Source organism: Octopus sinensis, linkage group LG17, assembly GCF_006345805.1.
Source record: "Octopus sinensis linkage group LG17, ASM634580v1, whole genome shotgun sequence".
NCBI lineage: Eukaryota > Metazoa > Mollusca > Cephalopoda > Octopoda > Octopodidae > Octopus > Octopus sinensis.
The window spans coordinates 5655733-5683296 of NC_043013.1; the positions used below are offsets into that span (position 1 = coordinate 5655733).

Genomic DNA, 27564 nt, shown 5'->3' on the forward strand with positions numbered 1-27564 from the left:
TAAAAGATAAATGAATGACGAAGAAGTGGGGGTGAAACAGAAGAGGATTGCTGCTAATTGTTCATTTGTGAGTTCAGTGTGGCTGAGAAGTTTTGTTCTGTTAGAGAAGTATTTGTCAGAGACCATGCATTAATACTTATTTTTACCAGGGTTGTGGTTTGTGGGCCTCCCTTCTGGTTTCTGTTATAGATATTTGTAACGATTTAATCACCTTGGAGCCATCTCTATGCAGACCTGTCTCAAGCAAGATCCTCCCTTGAATTTGGGGTGATCTTACAGTCTTTTAAGGTTACTTTCAGTGCACCTTTGAATATTTGATATGGTGTACCAAACCAAGACTGTGTCTTTAATTTACAAGCTCAGAATAGAAGATGGGACTTGACTGGTACTTTATATTGCCGACCCTGGGGAAAAAGGTCAGCTGGAAACGTTAGACTGAAGTAAATCAAGAAGAGAGAGGGAGAGAGGGAGGGGAGAGAGAGAGAGAGAGAGAGAGAGAGAGAGAGAGAGAGAGAGAGAGTATAAACACAAGGAGTTGTATGATAGCTTGAACGTAAATCGCTGCAGACTACATATACAAACATATATGTGATATATATATGGCTGTGTGGTAAGTAGCTTGTCTACCAACCACATGGTTCCGGGTTCAGTCCCACTGCGTGGCACCTTGGGCAAGTGTCTTCTGCTATAGCCTCGGACCGACCAAATCCTTGTGAGTGGATTTGGTAGACGGAAACTGAAAGAAGCCCGTCGTATATATGTATATATATGTATGTGCGTGTATGTTTGTGTGTTTGTCCCCCTAGCATTGCTTGACAACCGATGCTAGTGTGTTTACGTCCCCGTTACTTAGCGGTTCGGCAAAAGAGACCAATAGAATAAGTACTGGGCTTACAAAGAATAAGTCCCGGGGTCGAGTTGCTCGATTAAAGGCGGTGCTCCAGCATGGCCGCAGTCAAATGACTGAAACAAGTAAAAGAGTAATATATATGTGTGTGTGTGTGTGTGTGTGTGTATATATACACACACATACATAAATATACATACATGTATATACGCACACAGATAGAGAAGAGTGAGTGAGCGGTGTTAAATCACGTGAGTAATTCGTATGGCAGGAGGAGATAATTCTGTTGGTGTAGCGCCACATGCGAGGGTTTGATTATGGCGGACGGGCAACAGAGCGAACGGGCACCTTTGCTCCTTAATAGCAGAGCAAACGACCCATCCCCACAGACACCTTCGCCTTACCAAGATAATGTCCCAGGTTAGTTCCAAAAACCTTTCGTTTGCTTTATTATTATTTTATTATTTGTTTCTTTGTATCTTCCATTCTGGGTTTTATTTATTTTTTCCCTTCTGTTGTGTCTGCGCGATTTTATTTCTCTTTAATTGGCCTCAAATCTCTTCGAAAGAATTCTGGTCGATAGATTCACAAATAAATAAGATGGGATATATTAGAGTAATAATAATAGTAGTAGTACATCTTCGTCTAATCTTTTTTTTTATATTATTAGCATGTTTATCAACTAACCATACATACGCATTCATTCATATATACACATACATTATATATATATATATATATATATATATAAAATGTGTGTATATATATATATATATATACACATACATTATATATATATGTGTGTGTATATGTATATATATATATACACGCATTTTATATATATATATATATGTGTGTGTGTGTATATATATATATATACACATACATTATATATATGTGTGTGTGTATATATATATATATACACATACATTATATATATATGTATGTGTATATGTATATATATATATGTGTGTGTGTGTATATATATATATATATATATACACACATACATTATATATATGTATGTGTATATGTATATATATATATATATGTGTGTGTGTATGTTGTATATATATATATACACACACATTTTATATATATATATACACACATACATTTATATATATATATATATATACACACATTTTATATATATATACACACATACATTTTATATATATATATATATATAATGTATGTGTATATATATCGCATAGTTACCCTGACTGTGTGAATTGTTTCTAATTAAATATTACAGATTGTCATATTGAAACGAGTGTATAATTAATTGTTTTAGCCGTTGAATTATTCTTTTTGGACCACAACTAAAAATGAATGGTTTTAATTAATTTCGTTTATCTTTGCCGCTTTTCGGTTTATTCCAAACGATTTTCAGTTATTATTATTATTATTATTTTGTTGTTATTTACATTTTCGTTTCGTTCTTTGCTCGACGAAGCTCTTAAAACTTCGTCACCGACCACAAGTAATATATATTAACACTGGCTGAACGAACAAAAGTAGCACTCAATACATGTGTATATCTTTATATGCGTGTGCTGTCAATTACTATCGTGAAATTTTTTGTTTGTAATTGATGATGTTAAGGGGATGTGTGTGTGTCTGTGTGTATATAATAATAATGAAATTATTGTATACAGTGCTCAGGTACACCACAATGTATGTGTCTATATAGATATATATGTACGCGTGTGCGTATGTATGTGTATATGTAGATATATATACGCGTGTGTGCGTATGTATGTGTATATGTACATATATATACGCGTGTGTGTACGTATGTGTGTATATAGATATATATACGTGTGTATGTATGTGTATATGTAGATATATATACGCGTGTGTGTGTTTGTATGTGTATATATAGGTATATACGTGTGTGCATGTGTATATATATATATATATATATATATATATACGCGTGTGTATGTGTGTGTATATATATATATATATATAGAGAGAGAGAGATATAGTGAGTATATGGACGGGTACGCTACATGTATATGTATAATTCATATTTGCATGTGTATATAAATCTATGTTATATATTGCCTGTGTGTGTGTGTGACTATATCTCCTATATAAATGGAAATGACAGCTCTGCTATAACATTATTACTGCTTTTTAAATTTTCTAATATTTTAAACATTAATAATCAATAACACGAATGTGATGAAGAATTCATATCAATTTGGTGTACATACATTATACATTCGCAGATTTTCGGGGGTTTTTTTTAAAGTCAAATTTCAGTAATCACAATTCAAATATACATCAAGCTAAACCATTTTATTTACGTTCAAATATCACTATTTTCGCCTGAAAAGTATTTAATTTCATTGCTGTCATCATTATTTGTTCAGTTGATATGAATATAGATTACATATATACACATTCTGTATATCTACACACACACACACACGTAATGTATGTGTATGAGATTGTGCATATATATACATATACACACAATAAGGATAGGTAATGTGTGTCGTGTCTGCTGTGTGTATAGTTTAGTTAGTAGGAAGAAAGGTTGTACAAATAAGAGAATAACTATACACAGGGATTAAATGATGTCCCATCTAACCTTTCAACAGAATTGTATTATATTTTGAAATAAATTGCGCACACACATCCACACATATTGATTTAAATACTCAACATGGAATGAAAGAGATAGTCATGCCTTTTCTCTGGAGTGGACTTATTCAGAGAGAAAGAAAGAGAGAGTGAGGACAAGGAGAATTGAGTGAGTGGCCCCTTTTGGGTCAAACTGCTCCTTGTTAACTAATTAACAACACAAACCATTCAGTTGTTTTATATAGGCAACGAAATTCAACCATTGTTTCGTTTTTTTACCTTTATAACAACAAAACATGGCCTCATTCTTTCACTTTCCTCCTCTCTCTCCCTATATGTATATACACCTCTGCCTCTCTACCACGCACTCGCGCAGAAATATAATTGTATAATTGTTGAAATTATGGTTAAATAACAATCTCCTCTCATCTTTCACAATCGCCAATATCTATTTTCTCAAATACAGCATATTTTATAAATAATGTGAACGGACATGTAAGTTTGAATGTCTGAAACTATTTGCTGTGTAGAGTCTGTCTATGAAGCATTGCTCCAGGAATGTTAATGTTATATTTTCATACCATTTAGTTTATTAAAAATGCACGTAAATTAAAAGAAATCAAATGAAACCCTAATTTGCTTTCAAAATACATTTTTTTAAATGAAAGGTGATGCGGAAGAATGGCACATGCTGTTGCTTTCTCTGTGTACGAGTCGCAGATTTCAAGTGTTTAAATTTTCTGGTATTTTTTTTTTAATATCGCAGACCACTTTCGTTTTCTAGTGTTTTCTACAGAAACGGTCGGGATCTTTGCATCAGTCGCTGCTCCTCTCTCTCTCTCTTTCATTATCATCCAACGATGTTCACTTTAGATAGAGAACTCGCGTCTCCACACCAAATTCCTGGATATCGATTTTTTTTTTATGTCTTTAAAAAATATAGGGCAGAACGATCCAACATTGTTTTAGTGATGCTGTCCCAGTAATCCACCCACCTCCTGACGAAACGATGAAGGACAATAAATAAATAATAATTTCCACCCACTCCCGTCCCTAGATAGCATTTGTAATCAGAACTTGGTGTATCGATCGATTTACTAAATAGAAACACAGACGATGATGTCGTTTAATCCCCAAGCCAGCCCTCTCTGAAAAAACTTATGATGAAAAGCATTCTAGCCATGACCATCCTGTTTTCCCCCGGAGATAATGTATTTAGAACTATAATACGCAATGTGTCTGTCCTTTTTAATATATGAGTAAGATATTTGAAATGAGGTATTTGGCAGCTATTTCTAGCAGGTCAAGTGACTACGAAGGAGCCTTTTTGATGGCTCGTATCTGTCTGACACGCATAATCGATTGGATCGAATCCCTACATATTATTGCTACTTATTTGTAATGAGAGATAAAATCTAAAATCTGTATTGAGATTGAACTCGTGTCTGTAAACAATGAAGACAAATGTGATGTCTACGGGACCATCACCCAATGTCGATTCTGAATTCCTTAATTTGGCATAGACACCGACCCTTCATCTCCCCGCCATTTCTGTGGTAAACTTTCATTAAAATTTCTTATTGTCTCTTTGTTAAAAAGACACATGTTACTTTTACGCTTCCCGGAATCCTGTGGCCTTGCTACAAATAGCAACCAAATCTCCCTCAAATAACACCATACTATTTTACATAAGGACGTATTGGATAGCGTAGTCCTTCCACGGATGGAATATTTTTGATTTTAGGTCGACTCTACTCGAGCAGGGTTGACCTGAGGCTATAACTAAAAACACTATCTCGAGGTGTTTTCTCCTGCAACTTCGTCACTCAGGGATGTTGTTGTTTAGATCCAAGTCATCCTTGATTAAAGATGTTCCAGATGTGACCGCTTCTCCTCAAGCTACCATATCTAAGGACTACATCATTATGCATTGTGTCCTTCCTTTCCTAGACAGTATTGTGTTTAAGAGAGATTTGACTGTTATTTCTGCTATACCGGAACTGTTCCGTTGTTACCTCGTATTCTCTATCAATATGATTTAAACCCGATAATGGATTAATCAGGTCTTAAACTAGAAATACCATTTACTCTACGAAACATTGTTTTGTCATGGTCCTGTCGAAGCTCCTTTTGTTTTCGGAATGGAGTGTTATCAAACGTTTGTTTTTTGCTTTGTCATTAAGCAAGCAGTTCTTTTCGCAGTTGACCCCAAAATTTCGCACACTGACGCCCGCTGTTTTTTATGTATTTATTACTTTTTCGTTTAATATTTCATATTATGACAGCAGAGCAGGAAATGACACCTGATGAATTTCTCCCCTTCGTGACAGCAATTAAAACCCTTCCATGCAGCAGGCAAGTAGGCAACCTGTAAGGGAGAGGGCTCCTCGTCCAACACCTCAGCCAAGCTCCAGACCCAGTCTGTATGTGCCTATTTGGCTACTATTTCTAGCAAATTAAATGATCCTCTCTAAGCAGCTCCCTTAAACGTCTCGGTCATGTATTTATTTATCTCTTCGGCCACACTCGGTAATGTATTTGTATGTGTCTGGTTTATTCCATTCACCTACACACTCAATCCACTTAGCATTACCGATGGAATGACTCATTCTTGGAAAAGTCGAAATATCCTGGGACACCTCTTTTAAAAACATAACAAAAGCCAAGAGCAATAAAACGGTTTCAGCAAACGATACATTTCCTTCCCTTGTCCCACTTTGCCCTCTCCCGAACCTGCATTTCTCGACTTATTCCCTAATGTTTAGTTTCTCGGTGTTTACCCCAAAGAAAATTCCGTTACGGAAACAAAGAACAGAGAGGTTGTGTTAGAGGAATTGCCACTTTGTTTGCCGTTGCTGTTGTTTAGCTTTAGATCAATCCTATTATTGAATTTATTCCAGGCGTGACTCTCACGGCTTTTACCGTACGTGCCCTTCCTTCAGTAAGTCAGGAGCGTGCAATTCAAGGGAGATTTAGCTATCATTTCTAGTATTTAGCAGGTCAAATGACGACGTAGAAATTCTTCGTTGTTCGCATGACGTTTTTGTCTTTATTTTATTAGCATAAGTAATGCGAGTTGTTTTCAACCAGGATCTGAAAGTCCATCGTGTGATCATGCTTGCAGGGAACTCTGTTTTAATTAAATATTCTCAATGGTTTCTTAACTACGCATTTATGTGTAGGAGGAAAGAGCTGATTGCACCGACCTCAATACTTCTCCAACACAAGAAAATATTGTGCAGTTGTTACCCTGCTAGAAAATAGTCACATCTCCCTCAAGTTAAAGAAAGAAGTCGCATTGCAGGGCTGCCATAGCAGTATGGGTACTCGGTATCGACAGTAAGCCACAGCATTCATAGATCGAAATTGAGCTCCTGGACCCCTGAGGCTTCCGGGTAACCGCCCAGTATGCCCATTCCTTAAGATGGCTCTGGTGCATTAGATAAGACGAGATGATCGCGACTAGAATGCTATTTAATCATAAGTCTACTAAAGCAGATTTGACACAGGGCTAAACAGCAGGGACTGCTTGTTTATTTTAATGTGTCCAAAGATGAAAGTTTGTTGTCTATATCCGGCTGTTGTTTCATTTCGTAATGTTATACAAGAAGGCACTTACATCATGCTGCCCTGCTCTGGGCGTCACGTATCAGAAATCTCCTCGTGACACAGATTATTTATTTTCTTTTATGAACTTTATTTACTTATTTTTTTGTTGTTCTGAATTAGGCCGCTATCGCAAGCCTAGGAGAGAAGGCTCTACCTACTTAGCCAAAAGGTTGGCTAGAAATAGCAGCCTAATCTCTCTCAAATCATACCCTTACGTCTTAAAGGGCATATTGGATACTAGTTATCCATGATAGACATTAAGACGGGATGATCACCACTGAAATATCTTTGATCATAAATCTGCTGAATCAGCTCTGACCTGGGACTTAATAATAACCGTGGTCACTTGACCTAAAAATAGTAAACCAAGCGGTATGCAATATTCTAGGCCTGAACAAGAACAGGATCGTCAATACTGATATAGGTCTGACCGAGGGCTAAACGATGACAGTTTAGTTTTCATAGGACTAAATTTATTCTTCGATAGTTTCTGTCCTGTTCCTGGCTAATGATGGCAGTGGATCTCCGTCGTTTGACGAGGAGGATTCAGTTTATTCGAATTACTCCCCCTTGAATTAACGTGTGTGGACAAGCATTCTGCAGACACGTGTATATCTACCTTTTAACGAAACTCTCAGGTAGAATCAGCGTGGCGGTGTGATATGGCTGTATCTTGGAATAATTGGTACAATCCACTTGACGGGATTCTGTAGTGCTCAAGTCCACTTGATTTCACCCGCAAGTTATAGGGAATGACATTTTCCCAAGTTTCTACGAATTGGGATCGAACGCGGGACCTTGCGACAGCGAGGTGACCATAACCATTCGACCAAAGGGTATGCATTTGGCATACTACTACTACTACTATTAATCGTCATCGTCATGATTTCTGGTTTCGGCTAAAGCCTGCAGTTTTTAGGAAAGGAGGCTGGCCGACAGACACCATCGACCCTGTAGGGATCGATGTTGACCTTGGCGAAATTTGAACTTAGAACGTAGGAGAACCGGAAGAAATACTGCAAGGCTTCTCTTTTGATGCTCTACCAATTCTTCCAGTTCACAGAATCTATTCGGCCCCTCTCTGCCTCTCTCGACCTTCACTTCCTTAATATATCATCTTTACCGAGTCTCGGCATTGATTTTTCAATTAACTCTGTTTACTCTGCTATCATTAAGCGCAGACTTCGTCGTTTCCTTTTTGTTATTATTTGGCGGTGCTCTGGAAGAATCAGTGGTACATCCGTTGGATTGCCTTCTTATATATATTTATGGGTGTGTGTGTGTGTGACATTTTTTTTTTTTACATTCTGAGTTCTAATCCTGTCGAATTCCATCTTTCTCGAGTCAATAAAATAAAATACCAGACAATTACTAGGGACGATTTGATATTTCTAAAAACATCGGAAATGTCAATGGAATTATATACGCTTCCACACACAGACACACACACACACACACACACACGCATAAATGGCTAAGACCTGCTCCATAACTTCTCTATATTCGGTCCCACTCAGGTCAGCTGGAGGCGATTTTATTCAGTTCTCACATTTCTGTTAATTATTGTCATAATCGCATCATTTTCGACTGGAGCAAGGAGACTGCATTTTCTCGGGACAAAAGGGTCGATCGAGGTTTTGACGGCTATCCTGATCCAGTTTAGAAAAACAAGGGGGCTTTCAAATATATATATAACGTAAACGTGTGTATGTGTAAACAATATACTGTTTATATTTTGTGTAATATCTCATTTCTCTGCGTGTGTGTGTTTACTTTTATTTTACCATACTGAAATATCCTGCACTACCCTTGTATATAAATACTAGCAGTATCGCCCGGCGTTGCTCGGGTTTGTAAGGGAAATAACTATATAAGCATTTTTAGAGAGTTACTTCCTTTATAGATGCCAATTCGGGCTTTCTTAGCCATTTCTGTTTTGGTGTCTTGAAGCCATGAAGTCGTTGTTCTAAAAGAACGCTGGTCTCCTTGACAACGCATTACGACGTTGATTTCCTTAAACTCCCTTCCCCACAGCTTCACGAGGGAGGGAAGAAGGGGGAGAAGCAAACACAGGTGCAGGTGTGAGCGTGGACGCCAACTCCGCCGCCATCGACACACGAAAAATTATGCATTAAAATGGAATAAAAAATGATGTTAAATTATTTTTTAAATCGTTGACTATTCGTAGACGTGCACTTATAGCCAGACGGGCTCGATATTAATCACGACTATAAGATACCCGAATTTGGTTAAACTGCACCGCAAAATGTGGGAGTAGTTAGGAATCTAAATCGAAGGGGACAGACACTCACACAACTACAGTTTTATATATATAGATATAGATATATAGATATAAAGGAAGGGCATATTTTTGTGTTTCTATTGTCGCATTCTTTGTATATCGCTTCAGACACAATTATTCAATTTATTGTTCAAGGGGGTCTAATGGAATGTCTTGTTTGTTACTGCTACTGTTTATTTTATTATTATTTTTTTATCTCACTATAATAATGCTATTCCACTACAAGCATCTGTCTCCTATCTCTCTCTCCCCTCCTTTCATTCACACATCAAACCCTCCCCCCACCTCTCTCTGTCTGTGTCGGCGTGTCTATTTATCTCCTCCTCCTCCTCTCTCTGTCTCATTTCTATTCCATTCGGGATTAGGATATCGTCTTATCGCTCACATGATTCTCAATCATCTCCATCATCATCATTACAATAGTGTAAGCCACCAAAGACAAGACGTGCGAAAGAGGCCTGCTGTCTTCTCGAGCCCCTCTTATCTACCCCACCTTCTTCTACGTCACCCACAAACAACTTAATCACACACGGGATTATTAAAATTACGAATGTCGATTGTGTAGTTTAAGTTCAGTTGTTATCTTTTGTTATATTCGTGTATCTGTCGATGTAAACCCCTTTCTTCGTGTGTGTGTGTGGGGGGGTGTATTTCGTTCTTTTATATTGTCTCCAATGTCCGGGGCCCTTCTGGTCAATAAAAGAAATTATTTGATAGAACTCGTAGAGCGTCGAACAAAAATGTTTAGCATTTCTCTCGGCTCTTTTTGCGTTTTGAATTAAAATCTTGCTGAGGTCAACTTTGCCTTTCATCCCTCGATAAAATAAAGTTTGGGGTTCGATGAAATCGACAAGCTTTCTTCACCAAAATTTCAACCCTTTTGCCTATATTAAAAACAGAATTTGTTATTAAAGTAGCGAGTTGGCAGAGTTACGTTTTGAGCTCAAATTCCGCCGGTGTCTACTTTACCTTTCATCCTTTCTGGGTCGATATGATAAGTACCAGTTGTGCCGAAATTTGAAAAAAATATTGTTGTTGCTGTTTGTTTAATTATTAATTTATTAATTAGTCTTTGTCCTGTTTTATTTAACTAAAGAAGTCTTTTCAATTCAGCCTGTGATATTGTAGTACAAACCTACCTTCCTGTCTGTCTCATCCCACCCCTCTGTCCATCACCATACCTCACACTAGCTTCATTATTTGTTAAACACTTTCATGTCACTCAGTGGCCCTTTTTTACATTTAAGGCTTGTTACAATCCTTCTCCCCCGCCAAATTTTCCTTTTCCTTTCAAATTGGAGTTAAGTTACAGGTTTTTGTTTGTTTTTAATTTAGCGGATTACACACACTATACATATATACAACACACACACACGATATTGTGAGAGGTGTCAAGTAAAGCAGGCTCATATCTGCCTTTAACTTTAAGCCTCTTAGGTGAGAGTTCCCTAACCCCCAATGGTTAGAAGTGTCACTGGTGTTACCCTCATATTGTTCATTGTTTGCAAATGCACTTGAATTTTCTCTCCCTTCAAACAATACCCACGAAAATATTCAAATTGCATTTCTATATGGTTGTTCCACCTGCTAAAAATAGTGCTCAATTCTCTCTCAGTTTATGGACTCCACTCATGGCTGTGTGTTATAATTAAGAACTATGCTTAGTACAGTAATTTTTTTTGCTTTGTCTTCTACTGCAGCCTCATGTTGCCCAAAGCCTTGTGAGTGAAACTAGATAAGCAGAAATCACGGAAATTCGTTGTAGAGTCAGCTCTTGTGTCTTTGTTGTTTGCAATTGATTTAATCCTTTACCATTTTAACCACCAACTAAACCCTTCAGTGTTTTTAGGAGAATTGGGTTAGGTGTCTGGTCTGAGAATATTTCCTGCCTTCCATTAGACATATGTCTTGTAAAAAGATCATGGACACGGTGCTTCTATCTCAAGGTTATTTAAAAAGATAAAATTCAAACCTTACATCTTAATGGTTAGGGCAGTGTTTCTTAACCTTTTTACCCTTGCGTAACCCTTAAATTGCATATCTCAACCCCTGCACAAAAAAATAGTATAAAAAATTATATACCATATCTTTCTCATCATAGTTCACATGGTAAATATCATATATATATATATATATATATATATATGTGTGTGATGTCCATAAATTATAGATATCACTAAATATATTCCCAATGGTTGTAATATTTTTTTGATAACATAGGTTAGATAGGACGATGTCTATATTACAATAACCAATAATGTGTTGTGCATGAATAGTAATATTATAATCATGAAATTAGCATTAGCTTATCTCACTCTTTCTCACAGAACCCCATGGAACCTTTTGTGGAACCCCGGTTGAGAAATGCTGGGTTACAGTGTTACACTCACAAGATTATAGTGCCAATTCCCAGACTAAGTGATGCACTGTGTTCTTGGGCAAAATCCTACATTTCACATTTCTCCAGTCCACTATAAATGAGTGACCCTGGAATGGACTATGATCCTATTCAAGAGGAATGGTGCTACCCCAGTCATTTATGCACTTTAGAAACCAGGTAACTTGCCCTGTTAGTCCTAAGATTCCTGACAGCAATGTAAAATGTCCTACCATCTTAGAAAAAGAGGACATATTGATCAATCTGGTCAAGTGTTCACACTATTACCTTGGACAATACTTGTGCTTGTGGCAGCATTCACCTGAGATGGTTTCAACTAATGAGTTTACCATGTCCTTCACAAATGCTGACTACATCTGATAGTTGGCTGCAATAAAGGCTGTAATGGATACCCACTCTTGGTTCTACTGCCAAAGATCATAGATACTGGGACCTGATTGTGCTTCCATGTCTGCTTTTACTGTTACCAATCACATCTTCAATTGTCCTTTAGCTCATTTGTGCCAGCCTGGGAGGGCAGCTGAGGTGACCACATTGTGAATGACTTCCTCCAGAAGCTAATGTAGAGTATAGCCAAGTCACCTTAGAAGTCTTGAGAGTCGAACTTATTGCAGAGAATTGATGCAACAGTGTTGTCATATTTCAGGGTTCGATATGAAGTCCAATGGACAAACACGAGGAATTCAACATAGGCTTGGAGAATAGGATCGTCGTGGTTGGGATGTGCCTGATCATGTCATCAGTCAGGGTTGACCTGGATCCAAACAACAACCACCTAACAAAATCTCTACACAATTTCAGAGCTGCTATCATTTGGAGTGGTAAACACTATCATCCTGTGGTATCTACTTACAGTTAGGTGGACTGGGCTGTTGTAAAAGTGTTGGGAGACTTGGGTACAGTACAGATACAACACAGTTGTCTATGGCTAGAGGTTTTTTTTTTTTAAATATTACTTGCAGGGTCTGAAGGAAAGCAATTCTCATGTCCTTCAGAGGTCCCTCTAGACATGTGAGAACTGAGCTATTAATATTCTTCTTGAATATTTGTAAGTCAACAGTTGTGGGAAAGCCATGAACCAGGAGGAAATTCTAGAGGGCTGATGTCCTGGGGAGGAAGGACTGGATGTAGTTATTAGTGAGGGACTTGATGGGGTTGCAGACAAGTGAAGAGAGAAGGAGAGGTGAATGAGATGGAAATGCTTGTGAGTTGGGGTTAGCATGGGCCCATCCAGCTCCAAGGAGCAGCAAGTGGTGCATTTTGTTTAGTGATACATCATAGTACCCTTGTGACTGGTATTGTTTCTCATTACTACACACGTTCCCTCCAAGCACTACTGTAAATGGCAGAAGTGAGCTAGAATGTTAAAACTTAGTTCGCATGCACAGCAGAGTCCAAGGTCAATCTGTACCAAACGGCTTCACTCTGCGTGCTTTGACTTCATTACTATGGCAACAGCCCAGACACTTACTGATCAGACCTTGTATATTGGCAAACGGTCTTTGAGGGATACCATTTTCTGCACTAACAAATTCTGCCTCTTTTATATTCCAGTGCATATTACCGTTATTATTTCCAGTGTGTTTATATTGGTGTCTACCCAGGTCAGTCTTGGCTGCATCTCCAGATTTAACTCCTGATTCTCCAAATCTTTATCTTCTCAAGGAATGTTCCATTTGGAGGGGATTAGTCACTGAACAGTTCCGAGTAATCAGTTGTACACTTATAAGTGTTCCAAACATGACCATCCATTGTTATTGTACAGCTAGGCTTACCTTGTGTGCATAGTTATCGTGGTTGTTTGATAAATAGGTTTGTTTTACAGTCTCATGGAGTTCTGGTTTAGTCCCGCAGCACAGCAGTATGTTAGGCAAGTTTTTTTCCTATCATAATCTTATATTGATCCATGTCCTGTGGGTGAATCCAGACAAGGAACTATGTGGAAGCCAGTCAGATGAAGTAGTAATCCTTAATCTTGGCTGATCTCATTTAACACTCTCACCAATCCTTTTTGTAGGGTCCATTCTGTTGCAAACATTTGGGGAGCGCAGTGACTCTGGTCTAAGGACAGTTTTTGAGAGTTGGTTTCTTCCTACCCCCACTACCAATCCAGTCTTGGAGACCCTGTAAAGAAGGAAGATTGGCAGCCATGAACCTTTATGGGTCATGGATGCTAATTCTCATAATCTTATATTGATCCATGTCCCGTGGGTGAATCCAGACAAGGAACTATGTGGAAGCCTGTCAGATGAAGTAGTAATCCTTAATCTTGGCTGATTTCATTTAACACTCTCACCAATCCTTTTTGTAGGGTCCATTCTGTTGCAAACATTTGATTGTTTTGGGGAGCGCAGTGACTCTGGTCTAAGGACAGTTTTTGAGAGATGGTTTCTTCCTACCCCCACTACCAATCCAGTCTTGGAGACCCTGTAAAGAAGGAAGATTGGCAGCCATGAACCTTTATGGGTCATGGATGCTAATTCTTTTTTGGCTCGGATCATAAAAATTCATAAAAGATTGGGTGACTTCTTAGGGGACCTTCCTCCCCACAACAGTCCCCACTTGTTATGTAAGTGGTCTGTGGATGTGATACCTCTTTGTAGGAATATGAAATGGACTTTCAATTTGTTAAATACTTGACACTCAAGTATTTAATAGCTCAAGTGGTTTTTTCACTTTTGTGCATCATAGAAATCTGTTGAATTTTAAAAATTTTTCATTCATGCATTAAAACAAAAAAAGAAAACAAGCTCCAGTGACTAGTTTTCTCTCATATATATATATATATATATATATGACTATATTTAACATGATTTTTGATAACTCTTAATTAACTAATTGTAATTCGATATTAATTTTGGTGGCCTTCATAGTAAGAACTTTTATCATTGCAATTTTAATGTTGGTGCTGTTCTAAATAAGGACAGCGCCTCTTGCTTACATTGTCTGGTGAATGTGTGTTGGTGTTCTCCCTAAGACACTCCCATGCAGACAGACAGGCAAACACCTTCATCAGTTCTGACTGCTTTATTAAAACAATGTTGGGTTTGTGTATGTGTGTTGCTGGTTTATGATGGTTGTGTGGTTAAGGAGTTTGCTTCCCAACTGCTTGCTTTGGGTTTCAGGTTCAATCTCGCTGCATGACATCATGGGCCAGTCTCGTCTACCATATCTTTGGGCAGACCAGCACCTTATAAGTGGAAACGAAAAGAAGCTCTGTGTGTGTGTGTTTGTGCGTGTATGTTTGTATCACCTTGTCTTGACATTGTGTGATGGTCGTAATGAGCGTCACCATCAAACAAGTTCTCTTTTATGACCGGTCTTCCGTGACAACGCATCAGACTATAAGAAATTATTCAAAATATATTACATTGCTTGGAAATGGCTGATGACAGGAACAACATCCAGTTACTGAAAATCTTCAACAAACTTCACCCAACCCATGCACACATGGAAAATCATCTTTTACTGTCCATGTTCCATGATAGTGTTGATTGGATGGTTTGACAGGATCCAGTAGGTCCAGAAACTGCACCATCCTCTGGTGTCTGCTTTGGCTTGATTTCTATGGATGAATGCCTTTCTAATGCCAACTGCTTTTCAGAGTGTACAGGGTAGGGTTTTTTTTTCCTACCAGCACCAGTGAGGTCACCATTCAACTTGAAATTACTGAACCCTGAAGTTGATGTATGTGTGGGGGCAGGCAGCTTTATGCTAAGAGATGAGGGGTTAAAGTATGATGGAAGGGACCAAGCCAGAGCAGAAAAGATTTCTTATTGTAGAGGAGCTACACGACTAATTACAAATGGACATTAAAACAGTGTTAATGTTTTGTACATGAACATTCCAAATGGAAATTGTTGCTATTCATTAATTTTTGTTGCAGTCACTGGTGTTATAATTTGTGAAGTCTAACGAGCTGTGTTGTGTTAATTAAAACATTGCTTGTTATAATTGTCTCTATTCTTGCACAAAACAGAATCTGAGGTTACTGCACATATTTCATATTAGTAGGTATTTTTTTTTTCTTATTAATTTTAGTTTAATGACTAAGTTTGGTATTATTGTTCGGAAATTGGCTGCCATGATATTTTTCTAGTGACTAATTCTTTGATGACATTAGATTTATCTATTTCATTGTAAAAATCACAATCCGAATTGTGGCCGAAGCCAGTGCCGCCTCGACTGGCTTCCGTGCTGGTGGCACGTAAAATGAACCAATCCGACCGTGGCCGTTGCCAGCCATGCCTGGCACCTGTGCGGGTGGCACGTAAAAAGCACCCACTACACTCACAGAGTGGTTGGCATTAGGAAGGGCATCCAGCTGTAGAAACATTGCCAGATAAGACTGGAGCCTGGTGCAGCCTTCTGGCTTCCCAGATCCCCGGTTGAACCGTCCAACCCATGCTAGCATGGAGAACGGACGTTAAACGATGATGATGATGATTGTAAAGCATCAGAAATCGACGGGTTATTGTTCATGATGATGATCATTATCATCAACATCCATTTTCCATTCTGTCATGAGTTGGACAGTTTGACAAACTGGCAAGGCCAGGTTCCACACTGGGTTCCATAATCTGTTTTGGCATGGTTTCTACAGTCGGAAGCCCTTCCTAGCACTAACCACTTTACAGAGTGTACTTGGTGCTTTTAATGTGGCACCATCACCAGTGCTTTTTTGTGTGACACCAAAAATTCGTGGATCATTAAATGGTATTTTGGGACTGGGTTTTCTACAAATGCCCTTCTTGTTGTGCCCACCCTGGTTTCCAAGCAAGATAATAATCTTCAAGCCTATTGAACAGCAAACAGTCTGGACTTGTTTACATGGAGGACTAGATACGAGCAACACTATGAATTAATTTTTTGTTTACAAAAATTGCACGGAGTGGCTGTGTGGTAAGTAGCTTGCTTACCAACCATATGGTTCCGGGTTCAGTCCTACTGCATGGCATCTTGGGCAAATGTCTTCTGCTATAGCATCGGGCTGACCAAAGCCTTGTGAGTGGATTTGGTAGACAGAAACTGAAAGAAGCCTGCCGTATATATGTGTGTATATATATATATATATATATATGTATGTGTGTGTATATGTTTGTGTGTCTGTGTTTGTCCCTCTAGCATTGCTTGACAACCGATGCTGGTGTGTTTACGTCCCCGTCACATAGCGGTTCGGCAAAAGAGACCAATAGAATAAGTACTGGGCTTACAAAGAATAAGTCCCGAGGTTGATTTGCTCGACTAAAGGCGGTGCTCCAGCATGGCCACAGTCAAATGACTGAAACAAGTAAAAGAGTAATGTCATGGTATGCTGAGAATTCCAGCCATGCTTTCAAGGATTGCAAAAAGAATCAAATCATCAATGAGACCATTGTTTATAACCAGGAAACACATGTGGAAATGAGGGAAATACATACTCATGCATGCACGCATGCACACACACTAGGAAGGCATCCAGCCATTTGCCCCAATTCTCATCTGCATGGAAAAGCAGATGTTTAAATGATGAGGATTTTATTCCTATATATATATATATATATATAGTTGCTATTATGTAGAAGTGTTGTAAGTCTAAAATATTACTTTTCCAGAACAACGTAAAAAACAGTTTCGTCATTCTATAGCAAAACTGTTGTACTTACACTTTGACAACTTTTGATATCTTAGCATCTGAAGCAGCTGGAGATACGATAGTTTGACCAAAAGAACCGGCTATTGCAAGCAAAAATAAATATTGAGAAAAATGCATTTGACCAAATTTGGACATGCAACAGTTGCACCAATTCGATCGTGGCCGTTGCCAGCCTTGCCTGGCACCTGTGCAGGTGGCACGTAAAAAGCACCCACTACACTCATGGAGTGGTTGGCGTTAGGAAGGGCATCCAGCCGTAGAAACATTGCCAGATAAGACTGGAGCCTATTGCAGCCTTCTGGCTTCTCAGATCCCCGGTCAAACCGTCCAACCCATGCTAGCATGGAAAACGGACGTTAAACGACGACGATGATGATATATATATGGTAATAGGTTTGTACTATTCAAAGATCCTGGTATAGGAAGTTAGTAAGCTTCAAGCACATATACAGCTAGTACAGATAACAAAAGGGGGACAGTATATAATAAAAACAGTTTATTAACATCATTAGTTACATATTTTGTCCCATATTGACATCAATGGAAATTTCGAAAAACTGACAGCCACCATCCTACTCGTTACACACATACACACATACAATGTACTGTTCTGGTGAGAGATAAATATTATTTGATAGATACATGTTTTATATGCTATTAATAGTTTCTTGTTACTGCGAACATGCCAAATAATGAATTATGACATGTGTAATATCTCTGCATAGTCATCAGGCACAAACCGCATAGCATATATATTACGATAGACTTCTTTTATTTTTCGTCTACCAAATCCACTGAAGGTATTTGTCAGCTTGGGGTTATTATAGAAGACACTTGGCCAAAATACCAGAGAGAGAGACTGGAGTGAAGACCACATGGTTTGTCAGCAAGCTTAGTTGTCAGTTCTTGCATGAGACATTAATGAAGATCAACTCTATAGATGATGTCCATCACATGTAATTTTATAAATTCTGACCACTCCCTACTCCTCTGACTAAAGAATGTCTGAAAATATTGACTCCAATGAAAGATGGTCCACAAATGGTTACTCATGAAGAAAAAGAAATCATTGCTGATTTAATGGCATTATAAAACAAAAAAAAGATATGTTTCAGGAATTACTATGGTGCTACATCAACTTGTTTGTATTTCAAGAACAAAAATACTTCTTCTTTCATCACTAGGATTATATTCACATTTGATTTATATGGCTGTCATCATCATCATTGTTTAATGTCCACTTTCGCTGCTGGTATGGACGGTTTGATTGAAAACTGGCAAGCCAGAAAGCTGTACCAGGCTCCAATCTGATTTGGCAAAGTTTCTAGAGCTGGATGCCCTTTCTAATGCCAACCGCTGAGAGTGTAGTGGGTGCTTTTTATGTGCCACCAGCATGAGGGCCAGTCAGGCAGTACTGGCATCGACTACGCTTGAATGGTGCTTTTTACATACCACCAACATGGGTGCTAGTCAGGCGGCACTGGCAAAAAATTTCACTTTGCAACTATGCGGTTTTTGGTTCAGTCCCATCTCCCAGCACCTTGGGCAAGTGTCTTCTACTATACTCCAAGCTAATCCATTCCTTGAGAATGAATTTGGTAGGCAGAAACTGTGTGGAAGCCCATAATGTGTGTGTGTGTGTGTGTGTGTGTGTACACAGACATGACGAGTAAATAGACACCCTTATTATTGTTAAAAATTATTTAAATCTGAAATTATACATTCAAGTTATTTTTTGCTATAATGTGAATATCTAATATTTAGTAGATGTGCTCTTTGCATTTTTCGTTGCAAGGACCCTATTAGGCATATTACTCGTCAGATGATGAATATTCTCTTGAATTTCCTGCCAAGTTTCATACTGTAATCTTTGAGCATGCTTTCTTGTCCTTTTTACAAAGTGTCCTGTCCATTATGCTCCAGAGATGTTCAATCTTCTGTCAGAGGGCTCTGGTTGATCTGGGTGAGGTAATGTGGACTCCTTCCCCTCTTTGGTGAATTGCACAATCACACTATTAACTGTAGAAAGTGGGATTTCAAGGTTTTCTGTGATTTTTATGCTAAGTCCACCTTCAAATTGACCCACAATATGGCCTCTTTGAAATTCAGACTGTTTCAAGGCTTCTTTTGTATGTGGAACGATTAAACAGTCACATATAGAACCTGAAACATAAAAATGTTAATTAATAAGAAATATAAACCTTTTCAAGTTAAAATAAATATAAATCAATGTTTTATGGGGTGTCTATTTACTTCTATCATGCCCGTATGTTTGTCCTCTGCTCTGACCGTTGGTATTGGTTTGTTTGTGTCCCTGTAACTTAGTGGTTCAGCAAAGGATACTGATAGAATAAGCACCAAACTTTAGGAGCAAATACTGGGGGCAATTTTTTTGAGACCTTTGGAAGTATGCTGTGTGTGGGAAGACCCGGCAGGACAAGTGAGACCATAACCCATGGCCTCTACCTGGGACATAGCCAGCCCACTTATGCATACCTTTCCTTCTTGTGACACAAACCCTACTTGTGAAGACCTGTTGAGGCAAGTGAAAATCAAAAATCAAAATCAAAATCGTTCAACATCAATGGAAATTGTAGCTGTGGCACGTAAAAAGCACCATCCAATTGTGGCCGTTGCCAGCCTCGTCTGGCCCCCGTGCTGGTGGCATGTAAAAAGCACCACCCAATCGTGGCCGTTTTGCCAGCCTCGTCTGGCACCTGTGCAGGTGGCACATAAAAAGCACCCACTACACTCTCGGAGTGGTTGGCATTAGGAAGGGCATCCAGCTGTAGAAACATTGCCAGATCAGACTGGGCCTGGTGCAACCTTATGGCTTCCCAGACCCCAGTTGAACTGTCCAACCCTTGCTAGCATGGAAAATGGACGTTAAACGATGATGATGTGTGAAAGGCTAGATCTGGCTGGTTTGAACATAAAACAGGATATTTGCTGGACATGACTGGTTTAACCCTTTAGCATTCAGATTACTCTGTCAAATGTAATTCTTATTTATTCACATTGTTTTAAATTCATCATGAATTATCTCAGTTTTGAGATTTCCAAGATGTGATTGCTTGTTTTTGGAACGACATTGTAGAGTAGGTGTGAGAGGCCAGCTCTGGATGGTTTGAACATAAAACATGTAGAATATTTTGGTTGGATATAACTAGTTTGATTTCTAAAGGGCAAAAGGATTGGTTTTGTTGTGCTACCATATTTGGGAAATTTGTGGGAGGCAGTCAATATAATGTCATCTGCTGCCATGTAAATAGGGCAGGTATGGCTTTTGGGGCCCTGCCATAGAGCCTGGCAGAAAACCTGTTTCTGAGATCTGAATTTTTAGATTAATCCTGAAATCATCTGACTAGTGTCCCTCTTTCCTTTCTCATCATCACCATCATTTTAATGTCCTCTTTTCCATGCTTGCATGGGTCAGACGAAATTTGTTGAGGAAGATTTGGATGTCCTCCCTGTTGCCAGCCCTCACCTGTTTCCAGTCAAGGTAAATATTTCACCATGGAAGGCAGGAAACAAACAACATCGCTCATATGATGATGATGATGTTCATTTCCAATTATTGCATGATGTCAACACAGGGACATGCACACACACACACAGTTTCTTTCAACCAAATCCACTCACAAGGCTTTGGTCAGCCTGGTACTATAGTAGAAAGCACTTGTCCAAGTTGCCACCCAGTAGGATTGAATCCCAAAACCATATGTTTGGAGAACAAGCTCAACCACACAGCCACACCTGTACCTCTGTTGAAATTTAATTACGTAGAATAAAATCTTTATTAACACACTGCACCACCACCACCTTAATGTTATGTTGGCTGAAGAAATGTTAGCTTTAAATAAGTTATTGCAGATGCTATGCTGTGTGTAACATGACTATTTAAATCTCAGCTGACTGTTTGTACAAGATCTATTCATGATGTAGCAGTTAAAGAATACATTCTTTATTCATCTTCTGAATAGAAGTTATTGGTTGATATATATGTTAGGAAAGACAACTAGATTTGTGTTGATGTGGAATAGAAATGGCTGATGTATGCTGGGTTAAAAGTTGCTTAGCTCATGATCAGCAATGACATGGAAGACCCATGGCCAAAGACATTCAAATCTTGGCCTTTTCTTTTCTTAACCCATTTGAGGCTGGTCTGAGTTCTGTGATACACATTTCCTACTTTAACCCTTTCATTAGCAACCTGGCTGAAACTGGCTCTGAGTACAAAAGTCTTGTTTTCATAAGTTTTGAATTAAAATCTTCCACCACACCTTGGTCACAACTTATGTTCCTGACACTAGCTGAATGATAACTAAGTTATTTTAGTAAATTCTTTGTTGTATTTAAAGTAATTGAAAGAAACACAGAGCATCTCAAAATAAAATACAGTAAAGAAAGGGTTAAAGTGATCTAAATTGAAACCTTCCATTAAAATTTCATGTTAATGTTTCAGATACCAGCTGAATGATGACAGAATTGAAACAAAAGCACCGTATTTCAACAGAAATATGGAAAGAAAAGAATTAAATACAATAATTTAACCAATCCTTTTTAAAGATGAAAGGCTGTAGTTTAATCTTTCCGCATTCAGATTACTCTGTCAAATGTAATGCTTTTTCATTCACATTGTTTTTAATTAATCACTCGTTATCTTGTAGATTCAAAATTATGATGATGTGATAGTTTATTTTTAGAATGACATTGAAGTGTAGATGTAATAGGCTGGATCTGGCTGGTTAGAACTTACAAACAAGTAGCATATTTGGGTTGGATACAGCTGGTTTAAATGCAAAAGGGTTAAGGAAGAGTTGGCTGCTATTTCTAGCAGGTTGAGTGACCAAGTAGATGTTCTCTTGTTAGCTTGTGAGTCAGTTAAAAGTGATTGTAATTTGGTGACTAGTAGTCTAAAACGAAAGACTTTAGTTGAAGTGGCTTGGCGAAACTGAAACCAAAAGGGTTGAATGACCACTTGAGTTATGCTGCAACAGTTTCTGACTCATTCTGTCAGAGAAATAGAGATATTACAATGGTGGCGAGGATTTGATGCTTAGTTTTAAGTGTAATGTGTCTGCAGGTCTATGAAATATTTCCAGTGATGCTCTGAAGCTTTACAACAATTGTATATGACCAAGTATAGGTTTGGAAAAAATTCTCCCTCCATTTATCTATCCATCCATCTCCATCACCCACTTATTCTTGTGGAGGGGGAGGGATGCAGTTCTCGGACATTCCCTTCAGAGGATCCTATCGGAAGTAACCATCAGCAAATACTTCTGCTGGATTCCCAAGCAAAACCAATTGATGCTGTGGTTATTATCTAACCATTCTCAGTCATAATATTTACTCAAGGTTTCCTACTCATCGGCATTGTCCATAAAATCTTTCCTGAGATTCCTTCCTCAGACATTCTAGCTATATGCTGGTAAGTATACCAGAGCTATGACTTCTCAGTGCAGACCTTATCTGGAGCAATTCTCTGATTTCTAAGCTACACACACTATTGATTAATTGCAGGCAACTCAGTGTGGTTTCAAGTGACAGAAGAACTCTTTGGTTTGACCAGGCGGTTAATGTTGTCATCCAAGCAAAAATGGATAAGTCTTACAGAGCTTAGCTTGAAACTTCTTTCATGACTATTAACCCTTTTTAAATGGTTGATGTAAATTTACGCACACCATGTACTTGCTTTAAATCAGCTGACTTAATCATACACTGCCTGGCTTAGAACCTGAGTTAGTACTGGTCCATCTACCAACTGATAGGCCAATTAGGTGGTCCTGCCTCTCTGGCTCTGTCAACTTCGTCTTCGCATCCTACCACTCTGGCTCCATCAACTTCATTGTCGAATTCATGGTCATCACACCAAGCTACACCATATCACTAGTTGTTTCTTCCAGTTTGGATGATGACTCGGAGAGTGAGTATTTTCCTAGTTCAGAATCAGATGATTCCGATAGTGATGATGATATTCCAGTGAATCAAAGGTACAGGCAGGCAGCAGTGAATGGCCCTGGACAATAGAATGTCGTGTGGCAAGCAAGAGACAATTTTATCCAACGGCATGGGTCTACTTATATGCCTGGCATAAAGGCAAGCCTTGAACACGGGACGTTCACCATTGGAAATCTTCCACGAGTTTTTGACGACTGAAATGTTCCAATATATAGCAGACAAAATGAATGACTATGCTGAAAACCATCCCCAGCATGGCAGTGATTGGTTTCTAACCACAAGGGACAAAATCAATGTTCTGCTTGCCCTGCTGATACTGATGGGCATCGTGAAGAAACTGACTATGGCATCATATTGGAATTGGGATCCAGCCACATTGACACCTTTCTTTCCAGAAATGATACCACATGACAAATTTTTGGCGCTTCTTCGAAATCTACATTTCAACTCGGGTGAGAAGCAGGATGACAGGCTGCACAAAATGTCCTAGCGTTAATAAAGTGGCTGAAAATTTCGGAACGGTGTATGTCCCTGCACAGGACATTAGTATGGACGAGAGTTTGTAGAAATTCAAGGGAAGGCTCTGATTCAAACAGTGCAACCCAACCAGACGTGCCTGCTTCAAAGTCAGGATTTATAAAGTATGCCAGTCAACTGGCAGAGCTTGTGGGTACACGTGGAATTACAAAATTTATACTGGTCCGGACAGACTGGGTCTTCCAGCGTCTACTATAGCGTCAACTGATGTCATGCTGGACAAAGGCTACAGTATTCATATGGACAACTGGTTTTCCTGTCCAACTGGTCTTCCTGCAGTCGCAGGCGTGGAGGACTAACGCCTGTGGGACTGCGAGGGCACACAGGAAAATATGCAGCTCGATCTTCACAAGATAAAACTCTGAAAGGGGGAAACAGCTTACCGATGCACTGATAGTGGCTTTGTCACTCTAGTATGGCGTGACAAGAAAAACGTCTGCATGTTGAAGTCTGCTAGCATGAAGGATTCTAGGAAACAAGATGTGGACAGTAATGCCATAATGAAAGTGAGTGTAGTTGTTTCATACAATGAAGGGATGGGCAGGATCGCTCGCTCAGATCAGCTGGTGACGACACACAAACTGATGAGAAAATTTGAGAAATGGTACAAAAAAATTTTCTTGTATATAGTTGACATGTGTGTCGTGAACTTACATTTGAATTGGCAGATGCTTGGTGGTGTGGGGGATGGATTGACATTCAGGAATCTATTTTTCCATGAAATGATAGAAGCATCAAACCTGCTAAAGTACAGAACGCGTGGACATCCCCATGCCAGACATTTTCCACGAATGTTCCCCCTACCCCACTGCTAAGAAGACAAATGCTTCAAAGAGATGCACAGTATGTAAAGCAAAAAGGAAATGTAAGGAAACTAGATACCATTGTTCACAATGTGATATGCCATTGTTTGTGGTATCCTGTTTTGAATTCACGTGATTGTAGATACGTGAAGTTGATCTGACTTGTGTTGCCAAGTGATCTTATTCAGGAATAATACTGATCGAGTGTCCTGCACAGAGATATAGGTTAGGTAAATATGCAGAACTTGCACTAAAGCAGTTGACATAAATATGCGTTGAATGTTATCTTCCACTGAGTGCTGACCTCAATCGATCTGATTACCATTGCCATGCACAGCCAACTGAATGAATCACTTGTGTAAACTGGTTAATGGTTGTTGTAAGTATATGCCAAACCGTTCTCGGCTGCGGGGTCACTCCGAAAAGCTCTATCTGCGACGATTTCATCTCAATCGAAGGAGAGGGGCTTTCTCCGTCCGGGTTGCGGATCTGTGGAATAAGCTGCCGGACGAGATAGTGAAGATGCCGACGACCGCTCGGTTCAAAGTCTCTCTTGACCAGAAATGGCCTGAACTCTTTGCATGAACACCCTCCCTGTACATAACTCCATGTCTCTCTACATGGCCTTGCTTTTTGCTTTTTGAGCCAAAAAATTAACTTAACTTAAAATGATTACCGCCAGTGCAACCTAGTTGCTTGATAAAGAGACCGTTGTCCTGGGGTTAAATTAGTAGGTGTTTTAAGTATTTCAGTCTTCTCAAACTATTGTAGGTTGTTTTCTTCTTTTTATCAGGTGAATATCTAGTCATCCCTATCACTAACAACTTTTGTCAGCCAGGTTGACTGAGGCAAACAAGCTTTATTCCTTTTCCCCGTTTTGTTACCTGATGTATTACACTGAACTGTGTATTACACTGAACTCCTCATATTCTTCCTACTGCTAACTGTTTCCTGTTAACCTGGCTTAACAGAAAAGTAGTTGGGTTCCTTAACTAGGATCATAGCAGTATAAAGTAACAATGAGATTTAAATTACTAACCATATAGCTTGTAGTCTGTAACCCAGTGTGGAGGTGTGTCGCTTAGTAATTAGAATGTTGGTCTCGCGATCATAGGGTCATCAGTTCAATTCCTGGACCAGGGAGTCTCATTGTGTCCTTGAGCAAGGCACCTCATTTCATGTTTCTCCAATATACTCTGTTGGAAAAAAATGTATACCAACCAAGTGTTAACCCTTTCGTTACCGCATTTATTTTGAGATGTTCTGTGTTTATTTCACTTACTTTTAAATATAAAAAAGAATTTAGTAAAATAACTTAGTTATCATTCAGCTAGTGTTAGGAACATAAATTGTGACTAAGGTTTGGTGTAAGATTTTAATTCAGAACTTATGAAAACAAGACATTTGTACTCAGAGCCAAAGCCGGTTTCAGACGGGTTGGTAACAAAAGGGTTAATGTAGCCTCCTCTCTCTCTCTCCCACCCTCCCTTCCACCCCCATCTCTCTTTCTCTCAGTTGGCACACCCTGGATATTCTGCTTGGATCAAAGTTACAAGGGCTGAGATGTTGTCTCTGTCTGACTACAATTACACAGTCACCTCAAACAATTGGTGAAAGTGTGGTACATGCTACCAAGTCCTACTTACTTGTGAGTGACTGCTGTGATTCTGTGGTGCAGTACCCTCATTCCACAGCCATTGTACCATAATACTACCATTAACCTCTTCATGATTTTGTCTATAGTTCTGATGAAATGCAATGTTTACGTGCTTCTTTTTATTTAGAGAATAACCAAGAATTTAGAAGGATGACTCTGTGATTAAGGAGTTTACTTCTCAACAACCTGATTTAGGGTTCAGTGCCCCTGTGCTTAATAATCCCAGTTCAATAAGAGCCTTCTGAGTGGAATATATATATATGGATGGGGACAGCTGTATAAAGAAGTGCCAAGCTCTAATTGTGGAGGGTACCTCTGGAAGGAGTAGATCCAGGAATACAAAGGACAAAGGGGTGAGAAAGGATTTTTGGATGCTGGGCTTCAATCAGGGAAGGACCAGGGAGATGTGGGTATTTGCTGTACTTGCTAAGACACATCAAGCTAAGTGGAATTGCTGTGTCCTACATATACAGGTTTGTCCTTTCAGGTGCTGGTGCCACTTCAAAAGCGCCTTTGCAGGTGGCACATAAAAGGCACCCAGCTTGTTAAGTTGTTGGCATTAGGAAGGGTATCCAGCCATAGATACCACGTCAAGAAAGACAACTGGAGTCTGGGCAGCTTCCTGCTAACCAGCTCCATTTCAATCCATCCAACCCATGCCAGCATTGAAAGTGGACATTAAGCGATAATGATGAGGTGCAGGGGTGGTTGTGTGGTAAGTAGCTTGCTTCCCAACCACTTGGTTCCAGGTTCAGTCCCACTGCATGGTACCTTAGGCAAGTGTCTTCTATAACCTCGGTCCAACCAAAACCTTGTGAGTGGATTTGGTAAATGTATATATATATATATATGTATGTATGTATATATCTATGTGTGTGTCTCTCTGACTCTGTGTTTGTGTCCCCCCCCCATCACTGCTTGACAACTGGTGTTGATGTGTTTACATCCCCATAACTTAGCAGTTCAGCAAAATGAGACTGGCAGGATTAGTACCAAGTTTTTTTTAAAAAGAAGTACTGGGATTGATTCATTCAACTAAAAACCCTTCGAGGTGGTGCTCCAGCTTGGTCACAGTCAAAATCACTGAAACAAGTCAAAGTGTATATATATATATATATATATATATACACACACACATAGCAAATGCACACATGTCAATCCATTATGGCCTTTTCTAATGACTCCCTTAATTGATTAATGAGTACATTATATCA

General features: G+C 38.9%; 1 protein-coding gene across 1 annotated transcript in view; it reads left to right on the forward strand.

Annotated features, from left to right (window-relative positions):
• The first annotated feature begins 1110 nt into the window (after positions 1 to 1110).
• The window catches only part of LOC115220847 (type 1 phosphatidylinositol 4,5-bisphosphate 4-phosphatase), a 59954-nt gene continuing 33500 nt past the window's right edge, over positions 1111 to 27564 (forward strand). Inside the window, exon 1 of the mRNA XM_029791026.2 lies at positions 1111 to 1267. Coding sequence (XP_029646886.1) covers positions 1165 to 1267 — 103 coding nt within the window. The 5' untranslated portion in view covers positions 1111 to 1164. The remainder of the gene's footprint in view (positions 1268 to 27564) is intronic.